Genomic DNA, 21602 nt, shown 5'->3' on the forward strand with positions numbered 1-21602 from the left:
TTTCAAGACAGACACATTAGTTTATTAGGATTCACAGAGGCCCAATGAGAAAGACTTTTCAGGACACACACATTAATTCATTAGCATTAATAGAGGCCCTATGCCTTAATTCTCCAACCTTCTGCCTATTGAAGTCCATAGACAATGTAAATGAAGCTGAATACTAAAATTCATGAATGTACAAGGATATTGAAGTTCTCATTCATTAATTTTACTCATGCTTGTATACTGTGTGAAACCGAAAGATTTTCAGATTCATCAAACACGCTGCTTCATTTTGAGCAGTGAGAGTGTTATTCACACATAAAAATAAGTAATCAACTATACAAGTAATCAACACACTCAGGCTATATTGTTAAATAACGATTTAGCTATCACTCTATGGAAATACAGTATAGACAAAACAGAGTGTCTGGCTATCTATTCTATAATAATAATAATAATAATAATAATAATAATAATAATAATATTTACCCAAAAATTTTTAGGCTGTGTAATGTTTGTGGTCATTTCACCCCTTTCCTGCAATCAGATCACACATGGGTGGACACTATCATCAGCTCAGTATCAGTATCAAGTTGTTGCAACCCTAGCATGCCTTATGGTTCCTATCTGAAGCCTCTTTTAAATACTGCAGTAAAGTCTGTATAACTGCCAATTTCTATTTTTGTCCATGTCCTATCCCAACTGATCACTATCTTTTAGCGCTTCTTGTCAGTCCTGCTCATTACCTTTCTGTGTTTCCGTGGTATACTGAGATGGTCTGAAATCTTTCTCTGATATTGACATTGCTGGGGAATTTCAAAAGTAGACAAAATTAGAACACAACCCAACATCATTTTTTCCCAAAAGACACTGTATAATCACAGGATCTATATCACGATTGGAAAATAAATTAGAAATGCATCTTATATATATACACATATATATAACCATGTGTGTGTAAAGTCATAGCCAAGAAGATGAAAGTGCAGCCCAGACATATATTTGAAGTAACTGGAAGGATGTTATCATTTTAAAATTATTAGACACACCACTAAATACATTCATCCTAAAATTCACATTTTAAAAATATATATTATTTATTATAAATACAAATATTTATAAAACTGTACCAAATATTTACATTCTTTGCAAACGAGGTCTGTCTGGCTGAAATCTTCCTTTTTGCTACTATACATATTAGCATATAGGCTTTTACTGTATAATGCTACTCTTAAAATTCAATGCATATGGTATGATCAAAATCAGGTTGTGAGCAGGTTCTCTCAATTCAAAACTCTTCTAATAAAAAGTGGAACTGAAGTGTGAATATGTTCTAAACTCATCCTTCCAGCTTTAAAGAAAATCAGGTCCTGTGGCTGCCACTGTTGTATGTGTTTGTTCTAAAACCATAGCACACGGGTTTCAAAACCCCTGATGTTATTTTAGAATAGTGTATAATATATACGTGTTTTTTTTTCTACTGGTAACACTTGTGTTAAGAACAGACAATTAGTGGAAATAGCATGGCATATTGACTAGGCAATCTGTGTTCACTGCTGCCTCCATTTCATTGAATAGTGCATGCTGTGTACTCCCAGCATTCCTGGCATTTTGCTTCAGGTCAGAAAGCGTCTGTAGGATCATCTGTCTCTGCCTGCCCCGTGTTACTCCACGAAAATACAGTACTGCTGAGAGATGCTTTTGTCTAGAAATGGGAAACAATTCAGGATTAGATCACATTTGTTTTATGGAGTTCCTCCTTGATACTATCACAAGCTTCTATCGCTGTGGCTTTGTTATTATGGATCTACAGTGCTGCTTGAAAGGTTGTGATTTTTTGAGAATTTTCTATATTTCTGCATAAACATGACCTAAAACATCATCAGATTTTTACACAAATCCTAAAATTAGACAAAAAGAACCCAGTTCACAGACAGATATACTGACAATTTCCTTTAGAATTTGCTGGTATAATTCAGAATCTATTGTTCCATCAATGATGGCAAGTCGTCCTGGCCCATATGCAGCAAAACAAGCCCAAACCATGATACTACCACAAGCGTGTTTCACAGATGGGACAAGGTGCTTATACTGGAATGCAGTGTTTTACTTTCTCCAAACATAAAATTTCTCATTTAAATAAAAAAATATATATTTTGGTCTCATCCATCCATAACACATTTTTCCAATAGCCTTTTTTCTTGTCCAAATGATCTTTAGCAAACTTCAGAGGGGCAGCAATGTTCTTTTTGGAGTGCAGTGACTTTCTTCTTGCAACCCTGCCATGTATACCGTTGTTGTTCAGTGTTCTCCTGATGGTGGACTCATGAACATTAATATTAGCCAATGTGAGAGAGGCCTTTACTTGCTTACAAGTTACTTTGTGACCTTGTGGATTATTACACATTTTGCTCTTGAGGTGATCTTTGTTGGTGAAACACTCCTAGGGAGGGTAACAATGGTCTTGAATTTCCTCCATTTGTACACAGTCTGTCTCACTGTGGTTTGGTGGAGTCCAAACTATTTAGAGATGGTTTTGTAACCTTTTCCAGCATGATGAGCATCAACATCTCTTTTTCTGAAGTCCTCAGAAATCTCCTTTGTTCGTGCCATTATACACTTCCACAAACGTGTTGTGAAGATCAGACTTTGATAAATCCCTGTTCTTTAAATAAAACAGATCGCTCACTCACACCTGATTGTAATCCCATTAACTGAAATCACCTGAAATGTCACCTTCAAATTAACTGCTAATCCTAGAGCTTCACGTACTTTTGCCACTCACAGATATGTAATATTGGATCACTTTCCTCAATAAATAAGTGACCAAGTATAATATTTTTGTCTCATTTGTTTAATCTCGTTGTCTACTTTTAGGACTTGTCATGAGTTCCCCTTTAAGCAGCACGCTGTGGAGCATGTGAGCTGCGTGCACCTGCGTGCACGAGCAGGTGCGCGAGCACCTGCTTTTCCCTTGTGGACAATCGTGACATTTCGACAAGTGCATTTGTTTATGTTTCTGTTATGTCTCCTCCCCGTTCTGTCATTGGTTGTTGTTTCATGTGTGTCTGAATCGCCCTCAGCCATCAGCCATTACGAGGCTGATTATGTTTGTAGATATACCGCGCGCCTCCCAGCACACGGCGCGGAATATTGAATGAGTTATAGTATCTTAGTTTAGAGTCCATACGATAGATTACCATAGTCATAGTTCATGTCATGTTTCATGGTTCATGTTTAGGTTAGTTAGTTTAGTTCATGCTGGTTTCTCCGCTACCAGTCCCGCGCTATTGTTCATGTTTCTTGTTTTGTTTCTCGACCCTGTATTTCCGTGACCGCGACCTTGATTCCTGCCTCGCCCCTTTATGCCTGTTTGCCGATTGCCTGAACTTTGCATGTTACTGGATTATGTTTGTGGATCACTTTTTGGATTTGTCTGCCTGTCTCTCTCTTAAATAAAACCGTTCATACTGCGATTGCATTCTACCTTACCTCCGTTACGTCACGATACGTGACACTTGTGTGAAAATATGATGTTTTGAGTCATATTTATGCAGAAATATAGAATATTTTAAAGGGTTCCAAAACTTTCAAGCACTACTGTAAATATAATCTACATATAGAGTTTTGTAAACCTGTTTTGTGATTATATATATGTTTGGTATAAATAAAACTGAATTGGTTCTGATAGAGGTACCGTAACTTCAGTGTCAGCATAAATCCTAAAGTTTCTGGGAACATAACTGGAAACTCCATTTCCCTCCCATCTAAATGATTTCCTCCACAATATCCTGTATGTGTTTAAAAGATCTTACACAGATCTGACACCATTTACGCTAAATATGTATGACTCATTAAGGCCCGGCACACATTTCTTGAAAAAGGAGTAGAAATCTAAAAGGAGTAGAAATTCCTTAAAAACCCTGTAATCCAAGCAGCAAGACCCAATTTTGGCCAAACAGTCTGGTCAAAGAGCTATGGTTGTGTAAAATGGGTTCACTGATTAACCAAGTTATATTTAGAGCCCGAGTTAAAGTATCTCACAAAAGTGAGTACACCCCTCACATTTTTGTAAATATTTGATTATATCTTTTAATGTGACAACACTGAAGAAATGACACTTTCTACAATGTAAAGTAGTGAGTGTACAGCTTGTGTAATAGTGTAAATTTGCTGTCCCCTCAAAATAACTCAACACACAGCCATTAATGTCTAAACCGCTGGCAACAAAAGTGAGTAAACCCTACGTACAAAAGGTCCAAATTGGGCCCAATTAGCCATTTTCCCTCCCCGGTGTAATGTGACTTGTTAGTGTTACAAGGTCTCAGGCGTGAATGGGGAGCAGATGTGTTAAATTTGGTGTCATCGCTCTCACACTCCATCATACTGGTCACTGGAAGTTCAACATGGCACTTCATGGCATGAGGATGCCATGGCACTTCTCTGAGGATCTGAAAAAAATAATTGTTGCTCTACATAAAGATGGCCTAGGCTATAAGAAGATTGCCAAGACCCTGACACCGAGCTGCAGCATGGTGGCCAAGACCATACAGCGGTTTAACAGGACAGGTTCCACTCAGAACAGGCCTCGGCATGGTTGACCAACGAAGTTGAGTGCACGTGTTCAGCGTCATATCTAGAGGTTGTCTTTGGGAAATAGACGTATGAGTGCTGCCAGCATTGCTGCAGAGGTTGAAGGTGTGGGGGGTCAGCCTGTCAGTGCGCAGACCATACGCCGCACACTGCATCAAATTGGTCTGCATGGCTGTCATCCCAGAAGGAAGCCTCTTATAAAGATGATGCACAAGAAAGCCCGCAAACAGTTTGCTGAAGACAAGCAGACTAAGGACATGGATTACTGGAACCATGTCCTGTGGTCTGATGAGACCAAGATAAACTTATTTGGTTCAGATGGTGTCAAGTGTTTGTGGCGGCAACCAGGTGAGGAGTACAAAGACAAGTGTGTCTTGCCTACAGTCAAGCATGGTGGTGGGAGTGTCATGGTCTGGGGCTGCATGAGTGCTGCCGGCACTGGGGAGCTACAGTTCATTGAGGGAACCATGAATGCCAACATGTACTGTGACATACTGAAGCAGAGGCAGGCCGCAGGGCAGTATTCCAGCATGATAACGACCCCAAACACACCTCCAAGACAACCAGAGCCTTGCTAAAGAAGCTGAGGGTGAAAGTGATGGACTAGCCAAGCATGTCTCCAGACCTAAACCCTATTGAGCATCTGTGGAGCATCCTCAAATGGAAGGTGGAGGAGCAAAAGGTCTCTAACATCCACCAGCTCCGTGATGTCATCATGGAGGAGTGAAAGAGGATTCCAGTGGCAACCTGTGAAGCTCTGGTGAACTCCATGCCCAAGAGGGTTAAGGCAGTGTTGGAAAATAATGGTGGCCACACAAAATATTGACACTTTGGGCCCAATTTGGACATTTTCACCTAGGGGTGTACTCACTTTTGTTGCCAGCCGTTTAGACATTAATGGCTGTGTGTTGAGTTATTTTGAGGGGACAGCAAATTTACACTGTTACACAAGCTGTACACTCACTACTTTACATTGTAGCAAAGTGCCATTTCTTCAGTGTTGTCACATTAAAAGATATAATCAAATATTTACAAAAATGTGAGGGGTGTACTCACTTTTGTGAGATACTGTATATCTGGTTTCCTTCAACAAAAACAGGAGCAGTGAATCATATTGGTCATTAAAGGGCAAAAAATAAATAAATACTGTATTTGTCTTGAATGAAATATTAAGTAAGGAATTTTTCTTTCAGTATGGAATTTGACTTCAGTCGTTTAAACCTCATCGGTGATGACAGCTGTGGGGCTAGGTTAAAAAAGGGACCTCACCTGAAATCTGGATAGTCATCAACCAACGGCTGTAGGTAATTCTTTATTTCACTCTTTCTCTCTCCAATGATCTTTTGCAGGTGTTCCCCTACTGGATAGAGCCAATGTTGAACAGAATTCTATGGAGAAATAATCGCAAGACAATGGAGTGTTCAAGTCCTGTAGACCATCACCTTGCTGTTATATTTTCCAAGTAATAATTAGCAATGACTCCAAACACAAAGCACTGACAGAGATGGAGAGGAAGGAAGCGAGCTGTTAAACAAGCTTAACAATCCTCCGGGAAATTGCGTACATATCATAGGATCTTTGAGGACTGCCTGGAAAAGCTGGCTATTTATATTAAGTTAAAACTACTAGGGGATTTTTTTTGGTTGATTGTATAATTTAATTGTTTTTTAGTTAACTATCACAAATATTTAGAAGTGTCATTGTTTTTTAAGTAAACCCTGCTAGTCTTTATTTTTTTTAAGTTATTATAATATGTTAAGTTATTGCAAAGCAACCAAGAAAATGTTAAATAAATAAATAAATAAATAAATAAATAAATAAAATTATTTAAAAGTCCATTTTGCCTTTTTGGCTTACCGTGTACTGTAAAATGTTTTGAAATCATGACTGAAACCATATTTACAGCTGGTACCAGCCACAGGAACAACTGACCTATCTGCCTTGGTAGTATAAGGTGTAATATGGAACAATTGTGTTTAAATGTGAAAGGCACATGCTAACTTTCACTTCTTGAGAATATTTCAGGGGACTGTTTAATCCCCTGAATTTCATATACAGGTTATGCAATAACCACCATATGATGCAAGTCAGCATAATGGCTCAACACATGGAAATGACTTTTAAACTTTACACAACAATGCAAAATAGCTAAAGCTTATGAATCTGCAATGAGAAATCTGCTGTCAGATATAAATATGAGTAAACTAGCTCAGATATTTATTCTGCCACTAATCCAGAACAAGCCAATACAAGATGTGAACATGTTTATTCATTTGATATGCAAAGAACAATGAAGCAATTACCGTGAAATTAAAAGTTTTCGTCCTGAGACTTAAAAGGACTACATTATAAAATGTGGCACATATAAAACACATTTCGCCCACATGTTGTGTACATTCAGGATGCTTATTTGCTGCTTGACAATTTAATCACTGTGCTGCAACAATTCTCAAAATGACATAAACCTTAATTGTAAACCAATATAAAGCTACTCACATTACAAACACCAATAATAGTAAAAATGTTTAAGGTTCGGATTGATAAATTGGTATTAAATTTCAAAAGAATCGTCAGTAGTCATGGTGCAAAGTGCATTATCTGGTAAACATTATCACTATCACTATCACAGAAAGTGTTTTTTTCCCCCTTTTTTTGCTGCTAACTTGAAATACTTCGCTCTGGATTCTGGTCTTGTCCAAAAATAGAATTTTGCTACGCTAGTCCAAATTCGCAGAGAATTTGCTTAAACTAGAAAAAGCTATTATGTTATTATGTCTAATATTTTTGTACTGGGTGTAAATCTTTAGATGTTTTGACTGTTTTTTTAAACCAATAAGTCCTGAGAAAAAGAAAGTGTGGTTTCTGTACCATTTCTTGAAAGAGCTCATGTAGTTCTCCCCACTGCACTTCTATTTTGGCGGCAGCGTTTTCGTTCTTCCTGTTTTTGCATGAGTAGTTATTTTTCATCAACTGAGATATATACTCCTTCACAACAAAGTAATGCACACCACTCACGAATTCCTGTAGTAAAACATACAAAGGACACAAAGACAGAAAAAAGAAAGAAAACATTTTTGTTTTATTGATATATTTTTCTTAAGAGGCTAAATGTTCCTTTTGGCCAGATCATTAGCACTTAAGGGGAAGCCCATTCTAACAGCAAAATAGGGAACTGCAAACCTTTTCACTGTGAATATGTGAAATGTTTATGTTGGTGTGTCTTCTGTAACTGTGTGGGTTCAGAAATTCCTCTATTACTACTTGGTCATCTACAGGATTTCCCAAGACTTGTTATTGTGACACTACCATAGCAATTTTATTCCACGTGGATTTTAGAATATTTTCTGTGTTCATTCAGGGGTTAAAGCAGGAATTAAAAAGTGGAGGAGATGTACTTATTTCATTAGCACTAACAATGTGGGAATAGTACCTGTTAAATTATATTTGCATTTACATTTATTCATTTAGCAGACGCTTTTATCCAAAGCGATTTACACATGAGAAAATACAAGCAAAGCGATTTATCAAGCAGAGAAAAATACAAGTAGTGCTACCATACAAGATCCATTGCAATTATATGCCACTCTAAAAATGTCCATTAAAAGTGGTAATAAGTAAGTTACTGGTAATCCCTGTTTATCAGTTGTCATCAAAATGATATCAAAATAAGTTCTGATTGTCCTCGTTTGTTTCCACCACAAACAAATAACCAGAATCCTCCACATGACACTTCCACATCCAACTCCATTTCTCAACACCCTCAAGGAACACAAATGCAGTCACATGAGTTATACCCACATTCAAATTCACCAAACCTTTAACTAGTGACAATGCTCTCAATCAGACACTCACACACACACACACACGCTTTTACTGAGCCTCATAATTTTGATCCTGTTTCGTTACTTTGAACTTTCTGGCCTTGAATGCTGTTTGCAGATCACCTGAACTGTTCTGTTTCTTTTTTATGAGTCTGTCATTTAAAACCTCCTATGGATTTGTCTGCTTCGCTAAATAAACCTGCATTTGCATCCCACCTGAACTGCCTCCATGACACTTTAATAATCACTTGACTGAAGAAAAACCATTTTACAATTTTGAAATGAAAATACTTTTCTAGAAAGCCCTGCATTACATTATTATTATTCATTTTTATGCCCATTATGCCATGCTATGATTTCTATATCAAATTATTTCACTGGAGTGCAGGACTGGTTGGCTCCCCTCCAAAATTGAATGATGCCTCCCTGGTGACGTTCCTCACTCTTAGCTCTACAGGTATAATGTTGCATAATCTTTTGTGTGCCATGCAATAAGTCATCAAATTAGCCTTTGTGTGTGCAGATACAGAGAGAAAAAAATGGCATATATGTAAGGTTTCATACCTGTACATGGTGGGGACTCATATGTTTGCATTGTTGGGAGAGAGTTTCAATTCTCTTATGCAACTGTTGAAAGTCTTCATCGGAAGACAGCCACTTCTTTGTCATCATCATCTTTAGAAGAGGCTATAAAGAGTATTAAGAGATTACAACTTTTATCAAAATTTATTATTATATGTCAAAAGAATCAGAGAAACCCACTCATGATTTTCTTTACCTTAGTGTCATTTTTGAAATGGTCTAGTAGAGCCTGGCTCAGCATTTTAACCAGTCCATTTATCTCCTTGTCCAGCTGCTCCACCTGACTTGGACACTTCTGTCTGTAGCTCTCAATTTGCTCTCTAGTAGACCACACACACACACACACACACACACACACACACACACACACACACACACACACACACACAAACAAGCTATTTAATAATTAATGATGTTAAGAGCATTCTCAAAAATAGTAAAGACCCCACTCTACACTTTAAACATCACAGAGCAAGTCATATGGATTCTGGCCTTCATTTCCCAGAGACAGTAACATACAATAACAATAATAGTACCAGCCTAGTAATTTTGGCAGAAACTCATAGTTGTGGCTACTATTTGGGTTTACAGCCATTTTAAGCAAAATTCTTACAAGTATTGTGATTTACATACAACAAGGCCTACACGTCAAGTTACTTCAAATTTACATTACCAAAAATTCAGAGAAAATTAAAATGTGGCTTTTCTATACGTGGCACAACACACCCTTTAAATGTATTTTTCTGAATGTATTTTCAAAGATCTAAAATGTAAGGTGAATTTTACTTTAGTGAATCTGAATATGTTCTTGCACAAGCTATTTTATCTTAAAATACCATATAAAAACATTTCACATTATAGTCAATATAGCTGACCTTTGCTTCTAAAGTTCAATTTATTAAGCACATAGTATGTAAAATAATTAATTTTGGTAATATTTAAAGGTAATATAATCTCATGTTAACTACAATGTACCAGAACTTTTACATGTCATAAGACCAGTGAATACAGTAGGCCAATATAGTTTTATACACTTAATTTTAGGCCGGGGCCAAGAAATAATATCTATATTGTCATAATTTATGTCACAGTATGCTTTTTTGAGATATCATGGGTATTATCAATACTGCTGTAACACTGACACCATAGATACTCATGGTGACAAGTAGCTGATTGGATGGTAAAATCTATTTGTGTACTCGTCATTTTAATCTTCCTTATTTTCTAAATAATAAACGTTAATGGACATTAAATATAACAACATTCTTGTAGTGTTCCGAGTCTTTGTATAACATGCCAATACTGTTTTGTGGGCATTTTTTATAGGTTTTGTTAGCAAACATAAATATTGTCATGTATATTGTGTATTGAAAAAAAGTTCAAATATCGTTATATAATTTTCTATATCGCCCATGCTACTTACTTTGTATTACTGTCATTAGGCATATATAAAATATCTATAGTTAAAAGATTATTTCATCTTTCCATAATTCTAGTCTTCTCTTTTCTCCCAGTGCACAGATAGAACACGGATACTAACTGTATCAATGTATAAGGTGTGAAAAAGTATCAACCTATGATTAATCAGAGAATCAAGTTATTTAATCCACCAGATTCTATGTTTAACCAAATGTTTATCAGTAAACTGGTACCTGTCTGTGTTGGGGAAAGTATGTAACCTCTTTGGGAGTTTTGAAAAAAATAGACTGGTGGTACCATGCCACCATTATAAAGAAGACTTTTTAATTAATGGTGGCGTGAGGCCAAGGTATGACCTAATGAACAAAGGGAAAATCCAGCCAGATGAGACCAGTGTTTCAGAATAGTATAAAAGCATGTACCAAAAATGCTTGTCAATCACACTGCAGACTGATTCGACTCTATTGTTTGTATAATAAAGTCTAACAGTTCACATCAAGACCCTAAGACTCTTAGAGTGTTTCTGCAGAATTAGATTCCATGACATATGCTGCCCAGGTCTGGGTTACTAAGAGCCACTCCTCGAGGCAGGCCTCAGTGTGGTTTCCATAAAGCCTTGTATACTGCCTTTGGGTACATTAAATGTTATGAAAATCAGCACCTCCAAGTCTCAGGCAATTTCTCTCCCAGAAATGAGTGGGATTCAGGAAACAGACCTTTCCCCTGGTCAAGTGTGAGATAGATGAAAAGAGATTCTCCACTGGATGGCCTTGGCTTAAACTCTGTGGTAGATTGAGGATTTTGGCATTCTGGGAAAGCACTGGAGTAGAGCTACTGCTCTTGCGTTTCGAAAAGTCCCAGTTAAGGTGTTTTGGGCAACTTTTAAGAAAGCCTCCTGTTTGCTCCCACTTAGGCTGTATGTCCCAGAGCAGACATGCCCCACTGTTTGGAAAACTTGGGAATACCCAGGACCTGCTGTAGGGATTATATCTGGCATGGAAACATTTGGGAATTCCCTATGAAGAGGAGCTGGCAACTGTGCCCAGGTATAGAGAAGTCTGCCTTAGGGCTGGGGATTTTCTCAGTCTGTTGAAATTGCCATAGCCATCAGGAAAACCAGAAGGAAAATAACTGAATGAATGAATGAATGAATGAATGAAGGAATGAATGAATGAAAGAATATATGTAGGGTGTGTATTTTGTGGGATTTCTTTCATTATGACTATGTTAGTTTGCTGTCCATTGTGAGAAATCTTTACTAGTAATCCTTAAATTACACTATTGTCAAGCACTGAAGCAGCAATATAAACTGGTTTGTATTGTGTAGCCTGTTTGTGTTATGATTTGTTCTAGAGATAAATAACTGGTTAGAGTCTAATTTGATTCAGAAATCAGGGACTTTCCCCACAAAACACTGAAAGTGAGCTATATGAAAATCTTTCCTGTGCCGTTTGTGCTGCTTCCTATAAATCATGTGACTTAACATCTAGCCAGTTATAATCACATGACTTAATGTTTTGTGAAACGGATGCTCTTAAATATAAGTCCATTGAACTGCAAGTGTTCCTGAATCTGTGTACCTGAATCATTGTGGCATCTTTTTTTTTCTTATAATTGAATGACAAATATATTTAGCACATATAATTCTATGCAACTATGTACTAGTTAACATAAAAAAACCTTTAGTCAATGGATTGCCTGTCTCATATCTGGTGTAAATAGCACCTTATTTGTTGCATGACACATATGTATTCAGTATGTATGGGCATTTAGTATTAGCGACTGTTTATTTATGAATAAAATAAGTAAGTATTTTTTATTTAGTTGGTATGTAGGTGCATTATCCGATTTATGTTGAAGTAGGGACACATAATTCATAAATAGATTCTAAGATATGGCAAAGGAAAAACAAGGCTTTACTTGAAGTCAGAAAAATATTGTATTGATATTATGTTTCCAGTAAAAGAATGTCACAGATCCTAGTAACATAATAACATTGTTGGTTCTGAGTGGGTTTTAAAACAGCACTGTGCTGGAAGATTTAAATGTCACACCGCCACATTGCGACATTGAACGACTTCAGTGCAGGCTCCTTCAATTTATGATCATGCAAATAACAACACAGTCAACCTCTCTAAATACAAAAACTCAATGTGTGGGAGTTTGGGAAAAAGCTGTACTTAAACTACTGTGCTTCACTTTAGATATTTGCCAGATGTGAATGCATTAGAGGATTACAGCATTTATACTCTTTGATGTTTTGTTACATATTTTAGGAATTCACAGTGTGTAATAAAGTACTTACTTCAAATCGCTAAAGCTGTTGATGTAAGTAATGTGATATTCAGCCCATAGGGAGGGATCCAGAAGAGTTTTGTTCCATTGTACAAAGGCCGACTCAAATCTTTGGAAAGGTAGAGATAGTGACAAAGTGAAGCAATATATGGTATGTTGACCCAAAATTTTTAAAAGCTCAGCTTAGCATTTCAACACTGACTGAGTTGTGCTCAGAAGAACTCAGATATAATAAGATAGATATAATCCAGTGACATATGTAACATCCTATTTTAAAAGGATTTATTCTTTCGTAAAAGCTGTCCCAGGACATGTTTCATAATAATCAATGAAGTCTCAGTTAGAGGTCTGAAGTAGGCAAGAAAACACCAATCTTACAACACAAAAATATAATAGAGAATGAAAGTGAAAGGACATAAAGGGTTAGTGCTTTCCAGACTGTTTCACAGAATTACATAGTAATTACCATATATCTATATTTGGGTGGTAATTTTCCTAATGATATGTCAAACAGTTCAAACATCATAGGAAATACTGAGCCAGTGGGATGTTGGGGTCCCCATGATAGATAGTTGTTAAGTTTTTAGCCTAAAACTGTACAAATTACAAACCGTTTGGGAAATTCCTTTAGCTCATGAAGGCAGCAGCACATAACTCTATGCTCCAATTTTACATCAAGCAAACTGGATGCCTGGATTCGTCCTGAAATATACTGAGGGAGGAAGAGTACAACTATAATATACAGTATATATAAAAACTTGATTGCCCTCTATAGTTAAAATGATGCCTTGCATCTAAATCTTAGATTATTACATCTGCCTGCTCAGTGAAACTGTGAATCATATTCAATTTAAATTCAACCATATTAATGAAGTGGGCAAATTTGTGGTGCATACCATCAGGATGTCCATGTGAATGTGAGAGAGGTAAAGTTCCTCGTTAATCTGTGGTTTATTGTTATCTTTCCACATCTCATCATGTTCCAGCTTAATAATGTTGTCCAGAGATGATCTCACATCTGCCTGTTTCATACACAGAAAATACATTTTCATTTCTGAGTGTGTTATTTGATCACAGTAATTTTGTTTCAGTGGCACAAAACATCAACACTACCTCTATGCATCTGTACCTTACCTGTAAGCGATTGCAGTATGCATTCTTGATCTGATCTAGAAAATCTTCATCTAGTTTAAGAGTCTTCAGCTCCTCCTTCAATTCTGGCTGCAAGGAATTGCTTCCCATAATCTTCTCACTGTGGTAAATGGAACACTGTCAGATTAATCATCCCTATATCCATTAGACTGTTTCTTAAAAAACAACTTTGAGACTGTTTATTAAGGTAGTAATATAATAATGTGGCAGTATAACAATACAGTAGTAGACTTTGATCTTTATAAGATAAGGTATTGTATGTCATTTGGTAATGTCTCTGTCATTTGAGTTTAAGATTTGTTCATGTGTTTGGAAGTATTAAGGTATCTTAGGGAAGTGTGTAGTCACGATGTATTTACAATGTCTAGCAATAATCAGTTCTTCAGAGACATTCACAATTAAATCCATAACCTGCAAAAGGGGTCATGTTTACCAGCATTAAATGCTATACTACTATGCAAACAATCAGACTAACAGTATCCAAAACTGATGAATCTAGACACACTACTTTCCATAGTTTTTATACCATGTGAATCCAAAATTCAAAGGGAAGTCCAATTTACAGACAACAGAAAGATAATTCAGCAACTAGAAAATGCTATTGTCTTCTTCTCACGTCTAAAAACGGGAAGGTTGTTCTTTAGCAATAATATTGTGACAGCAACACTTTCCAAGCTACTTATAAAATGCTTGCTTTCACAGCTAATCAGCTTTTTGTCAGATAATGAAGGTACTATGTGAACTATTTAACAAGATTTGAATTCATCAATAATTAATAATAGGTGATGTACACCAGTGGTTCTCAATATTATTCAGTGTGAGGCCTCCCTTGTGTAGAGTGTATCTCTTGATGGCACCTTAGAGTCTTCACATTTTTGAAATTTAATTTTTTTCATGCTAGGCTCTTCTGTATTAACTTTCTTAGCTAAGCCATCTAAAAATGTATCCGTTTTAAATAGTCTTATGATTTATCAGCATTTGGCTAACAGTACTGTACACTAGTATGTCAGCAGATGTCTCTGTTTGGTGTGTGTCTTAGTGTGTTGTGTATAATTGATTTAATTTCTTAATATTTCTCATTTTTATGTACATCATAGTTAAAGGGTTGACAATTCCGACTTACATACTGGTAAAATTAAATAATAATAAGAAGAAAAAAGTTCTAGAATTTCTATGCGGCCTCCTGGCGCCATCTGGCGGTCCCTTGGTGGGTCGCAGCCCCATGTTTGAGAACCACTGATGTACACATTGTACTAATGTGATAATGGATAATGATACTCCCCGCGCATCACATCTTATAATGTGACTGCAATTACTCAGGAAAAACTCTATTAATCACAAACCAACTCCTCACCTGTGGTAATGGTTCAAAATAAAATCCAGAAGGGCGTGGTAATCCTTCAGTTCTGTCACTTTTCCCAGAAGCCCTTTCAGGTGTTCCCCCACAACTTTATGAAAGATTGAAACGTATGTTTCGAACACATTAAAGCTTGGGGGGTAAGAGCTTGTAAGCTCTGCTTTTACTTTCTCCAACTGTTCAACAATCACTTTTCCCACTTGTCCTAAATGTACTGCCAACCAGGAAATATTTTCCTCATAGCTGTCCAGGTGAATCTTATTGAGCGTCTCTTTCACTCCTCTCTCTATGGCAGCCCTCCATACATCTCTCCATACCCCCATCTGCTCCGCATCTCCTTCTCTCTTTTCCTCCTCTTGGATGATGTTAGCCACCTGAACTAGTAGCTCTTTATTGCAAGAAGGCTGGGAAGAGGATTGATGGACAATTTCAGTAAGCTTATCTCTCAGATTGTTGTTGAGCAGATGCACATCTTTCTCTTTATTTAACAGTTCCAGTGGAAAAGCTTTTTCATCCTTTTTCAATGCATCCTGCTCACACTGAACCTCCTCCCGCAAAGAGAGTATATTGAGATAGGCCTCTCCCAAGATATTATTCTTAATGAGATTGTTAATCTCCATTACTACACAAACAGACAGACAAGACAGAGAAAAGCAGTCAGAATAATGAAGATACACATAAAATATTTGACACTTCAGTAACTTCAGTTTTTAAAAGAAAAAAAAAGTGAATAATGATATAGGAAATGTTACCCTCACAAATAAACACACTTCACAAACCAGAGAACTACATGATTAATCTGTGTATACAGAAAGCTTTTGATTTGGAACTAGTTGTATTTTTTCTTTTCTTTAAGAGTGGGAGCAACAAGATCAGGCATGTAGGAAAATGCTTTGGGGGGGGGGGGGGGGGGGGGGGGCTGGCAACTGAGCGTAAAAGTGTGAGGTCTTAGAGACTTAGGGCCCACCCCTTCCCGTGCCTATAAACAAGGAAGTGAAAAGATATTTTAAAAAATGAACACAATTACCTGATAAAGGTACTGGGAGGATCTCAGTTAGGATGTAAGACTTAGATTCCTGTTTTGTAAGCTGTTCTTCTACCGTGTCATAAACAAAAGGACAAGTAAAATATAAATCACATTAAAAATACATGATCACAGATCACATAAAGCCTTTAGGGTGGCCAATGTTGATCCTATGCAAAAAAAAAAGACTGGAAGAAGAAAAAGACAGGTATAAATTGTGTACAAAGAACTGGGAATTGTTGACTGACATTCTATATATCTCTTAGTATGTAAGCATTTAGTATACCTGTTGTTTGTCAAGTTATTGTGAATAATGTAATGTTTTCTTAAAACTGAATTTTAGAAATTGATTAGAATTATTTAGCTAATCTTATTATTAAATTAGCAAAAAAAAAATCATGAAAATGAAACTGCACTTTTTGCACATTATACTTTGGATAGTCAATTTCAGGCTGCACAAGAGTAGTGTTTTTGCCAGTGGTATGTTTAGTTATTCAGAAAAACTATTGGTAGACCTAGAAAAGACCACTACTCATCTTGTCCTTGGAAAAGTCAAAGTCTAAAAATATACTATACCGTATAGTAAAAATAAATAAATAAATAAATAAATAATTTTCTTACTTGGTGAGGCTGGAGATTGTACCAGATCGTCAGAGGAATTTCCATGGTCATTTCTAGTGTTTGTCTTCTCTATTTTGTTATTTGACTCTTTGTTTTTCAGGGCCAAAGACAGTCGAAAGCTTTCTCTGACAGACTTTATTATGCTATTCTTTTTTTTTAAATTCTGTCTTTTGTTATTTTCTGTCATTTCTGCTAATACATCCTCACCACATGCTGAAATGTCACTAGGTCCATCTGCTTCACCTCTTACATTATCTGCCATCCTTCCAGCCAAAGGCATGTGATCTATAAGAGTATGACAGAAAAAAATATATGAGATATGTTCAAGAAAGATAAATAATTATTACATAATAATCACGTAATTAGTCTGGGTTTGAAGGGTGTATATCAGTTGAATTGGCTTTGTGAATGCAGTAAGCTGTTTTTTTTCAACACATGATCTTTTTGTTTACTGAAAACATAATTTGCCCTCAGAGGGGGAAGGTGCATATGTGACCACGAATACACTACCTTACAATACTGCATTCAAGTAATGAAAGGGAAATGTTAAATGATATAACAACATTGATTAATACAATACTTTTATAATACTTAATAATGTTTATATACATTTTAATATTTTGTTAGAAATCTCCACAGAATGCCCTTAGAAAAACATTGCAAAATTAAGGGTTGTTATCCTCCTAAAATTGTTCTATTATTCTACTTAACTTTTCTGATCAGGACCAACTCTATTATAGGGTTCTACATACTGTACATAGAAACTGTATAGGCTCCTTAAGGGGACAACCAAATAACTCTTAAGGGTCTACAAGAGTGTCAGTACAATGGACTATATTTATAAGACAACATTTGTCCAAAACTGCATGAAATAAAAGCTTATGCTTTGTGCCCACTCTAGTTTCATAATGTGAAAAGTGGAAAGAGTGGAAAAAACACACTTTTGCTGTGATCAACAATCTCTGTAAGGATATCACCTTTTTTTTATTCCTTTCTCTTGACCCAGTTTAACAATACTGAAATATCCTCAGGAAAACACAAAAATGGGCCAGTAACGCATTCCTCAGGTCCTCAATGCTTTCCAGCAGTGTAAAATTTTACAAAGAAACAATATTTAAGTATATATTGCCTACAAATATATTATAGGCACTATATCAAATCCTTACTCAACTAAAGTTGAAGTGTGGGGCAAAAAAAAATCTACTAGAGTAAAAGTCAAAAAGTGTCTATATTTAAAGGTGGGTTAGAAAGGCTAGATATCTAAAGAAAATATGATAAGATTAGGTATTTAACAGTTACACAGTTAGAGTTGAATCAGCATTTTTTTTTTTTTTTAAATCTCCTTGAGCCTACCCATTTACACAAAGCTCCACTCCCAGAAACTATGGTAGTTTAACTAGAGTTAGCATTAGCACAAACTATCATGACAATACTTTCAAGCACAGTCTAACATTCAGCTGCTTTAAAGCAAAGTTCCAACAACATAACACAATATACTTCAGCTCATAATGATTTTTGAGAATGGTCACAAGTTCATTTGATCTAAGCTGTGGTATTAGCATGTTAGCTTCACTAGTTAAATGACCGGCTACTTGAAGGGCAAGTTGTAACTTTATAAATATGCAAAATCTTAATGCTCATAATGATTTATGAGAATATTCATGAATGCAGTTCCTGTCCATTTTTCTTTGTAATGAAAAGTATCTAATTGATTTGCTATGTAAAGCCAGCTATTCAGCCATTTCAAAACTTTATACAGATTCCACCCTGGAAAAGCACTGCCAGCATTTAATTTTATTAACAAAATAAAACTATTACACCTTTAAATAAGCAGGAACACAAGTGACTGGTTTAGTACCTGGGACAAAGAAATATCTCACTGAGTTTTTAAGGTATATTGAAGGTCAAAATAAAAATGTAAGGAAAAAAATGAATTTTTTTTCCTTTGTAAATTTACTTAAGTAAGAATACAAATATTGGGCTCCCGAATGGTACAAGAGATCGTTCACCGTATCATCACGAGTTCACCGTAGATCATGAGTTTGAATTCTGATTATGCCACAGCCATTCGTTGGAGACGGGGGTGGAATTCTTTCCCTGATCACCCTATCAATCACAGCAACACTATAACGAATTATGGTCTTGTGTGAGTTCATGCATGCAAAAGGGGGCAAACATCACAGCCTCACAGCTTCAGGGTCCCTAGTTGAACCCTAATAACGATTTGCATACTCTCTCCATGTCCATGTCCTTCCTCTGGGTTCTCTGGTTTCCTCCCACCTCCCAAAACATGCCAGTGGGGGGCATGCATACTCTAAATTGAACCTGTGAATTAATTGCCCTGCTCTTGTGCCCAGTATTCCCAGGACAGGCTCCGGATTCACAATGACCATAACCAGGATAAAGCCGTTACTGTTGTTGAATAATGAGAACAAACGTTCTGTATGAGAACAAAAGTCACAAGCCAACAAGACATAAAAAAACATCAAACGTAACCTTTACATAAAAATGCCTTCATTTGAATGGCAAATAGTTGTAACTGAAGTGACATGATGTAATAAAGTACAATGGGGATAGTAAGTCAGGAAAATCCTGTCAATGCAGTTACACAGTACATTTCAACATGCACTTCTTATATAAACCGTATTCACCGAAAGAATGTATTTAGGAATGTATTTAGGAGCAACTGGGTCATTGTCTTTGAAGATTTGTCTCTTCCATTCGTAGGCATGTTAAATAACATAGAACTTAGAACATTTTATATCAGACAACCCAATTTGCAATTGAGCAAAAATACTGGAACATGTGACTGACAGGTGTTTCTTGTTACTTATGTCCTGTTAGATTGGTTGTTTAAACGGTAAATAGCTCTGAACAACTATTCCCGGTTTTATCCTTCAGTTTCACCTGTGAAATTTGTTGTTAGCCAATATGAAGATCAGAAAGCTGTCTATAGGAGAAAAGCAAGCCATCTTTAAGCTGAGAAAATATGGAAAATCAATCCGCGGCATTGCACAAACACTGGGCATAGCCAATACAACAATTTGAAATGTCCTGAAAAAGAAAGAAACCACTGGTGTACTGAGCCAAGGAAAACAACAATAGCTGATGACAGAAACATTGAGAGAGCTGTGAAGAAAAACCCAAAAAACAACAGTCAGTGACATCACCAACAACCTCCACAGGGCAGGGGTGAAGGTATCACAATCCACCGCTACTGCAGTTATTGCAAGCAAAGGATATGCAGCCAAATATTAAGTTTAATTTACTTTAATTTAGTTCAAGACGTATCTGTTCCTAAACTTTTGATCACCTAAAAATCGGGTGGTCTGATACAAACGTTTTTTCCTCTTTTATGTTGTTTAACACATCTAGATGTAAATACCAGGAAATAAAAGCTGAAATCCAAAATCCTCGTCTCATATCAATCTTTCGATCTCAAAGCCAAATGTCTTTGGTGTTTAGCACACACACACACACAAACACATAAAGAATAGACCTTGCTGTTCCAATAGTTTTTGAAGGCTGTATATTTGTTCACAGAATGTCATTAAATCAGCTTTTTAAATTTGGTAAATTGTAGAACACTTGAGAGTAAAGCCTGGCTGGACATGTTAACCATAAACAGTTGTTTACAAAACTAAAGTCTTTTTAAAATTATTTTTTATTATTTATTTTTTTGTTTACAGAGCGAGAAGATAACAGTATTATAGTTGCACTACTCGCTATAATGAAGTCTAATGCTCGCCATATGTGACCCATTTTCATTCAATGAAATATAACATTTTACACATTGACCCCAGCTTAGCCTATATTACCTTGTATTGACAAGCAAACTATTTCTAATAGTCTTCAGAAAGTCTGAAAGTTTTAGGTGATAAACTGCACAGGGAGAAAAGCTCCACTCGTAGCCGACTGAATCGACTCCCTTTAACCTTGAGCTAGGTATTGCTCGAACACAGCGCTAGCAAAGAGTAAAGCAACAAGAAGAGCCGAGTATTAACCCTGTGTTACCACTCCAATGAGTTAGTTCAACACTTATATCTGAGCTCAAATAGCGTGTGATATGATTTGTTAATTGGCAGACACTCACCATAAGCCACTGCAGGTCAGACTAGTAGACACCTGAAAACCTCAAATGCGAAATATTCCTTTCGCTTTCCGTGCTTTAAACGTTACCTTCGTTTTCACCTTCGGAAATCACCGACGTTATGACCACACCACAGGTATTAAAGCGACACACCATTTCAACCAGGTGTTTAAAAAAAAAAAACCCAAACAAACAAACAAACAAAAACACCTAACAAGCCTGTCTGTCCCATAAAGATGCAGCTTAGCGGCTGAGTACTCTCACTAACTTGTTTGACGAAAAGTTATATTTATACATAAATATGGTCTGTGTTGAAATCACTTCCTATTTTCGCGCACATTCGGACGTAAACGTGCTACACACATAGGCTATACACAGATTTATTAAGATTTAAGGTTTATGAAATAACATTCTTTTATGAAAAGAAAGACTATATGCGTCTGACATCGATTAAGAGAAAATATATCAAAATGCCTTTTACCCGTGTTACTGAATGACGACTGCTGCTGTTAATGATTATTAAAGGGGCAGGAGGACACTGCACACAACTTGCAGAAGTTTAGTGTAATTGCAGCCATATTTAAATAAACCACATCCTAACTTAGACTGGCTAAAATAAAAAGAAAAACCGAAAGAAAGAAAAGAAAGAACACTGCAGTTGAT

General features: G+C 36.4%; 1 protein-coding gene across 3 annotated transcripts; it reads right to left on the minus strand.

The window, feature by feature from the left end:
• On the minus strand, positions 1 to 21510 carry exoc3l4 (exocyst complex component 3-like 4). 3 transcript variants are annotated; one of them, XM_017463811.3, is made up of 13 exons: positions 21421 to 21510; positions 16850 to 17134; positions 16232 to 16300; positions 15202 to 15826; positions 13830 to 13947; positions 13592 to 13717; positions 13307 to 13407; positions 12706 to 12804; positions 9178 to 9301; positions 8964 to 9086; positions 7447 to 7599; positions 5848 to 5966; positions 1 to 1690 (listed from the first exon to the last, which is right to left on the minus strand). In XM_017463811.3, exons 2-13 carry the CDS (start codon positions 17127 to 17129, stop codon positions 1495 to 1497), a joined length of 2133 nt encoding a protein of 710 aa, XP_017319300.1. In that variant the 5' UTR covers positions 17130 to 17134; positions 21421 to 21510; the 3' UTR covers positions 1 to 1494. The 3 variants fall into 3 exon arrangements, with proteins under 3 accessions (XP_017319300.1, XP_053535663.1, XP_017319299.1); XM_053679688.1 differs by lacking the exon at positions 21421 to 21510 and adding an exon at positions 20943 to 21401 and having other exon boundaries at positions 17057 to 17134; XM_017463810.3 differs by lacking the exon at positions 21421 to 21510 and adding an exon at positions 20943 to 21401.
• Positions 21511 to 21602: the final 92 nt, after the last annotated feature.

The sequence above is a fragment of the Ictalurus punctatus genome, chromosome 3 (assembly GCF_001660625.3).
Source record: "Ictalurus punctatus breed USDA103 chromosome 3, Coco_2.0, whole genome shotgun sequence".
Taxonomy (NCBI): domain Eukaryota; kingdom Metazoa; phylum Chordata; class Actinopteri; order Siluriformes; family Ictaluridae; genus Ictalurus; species Ictalurus punctatus.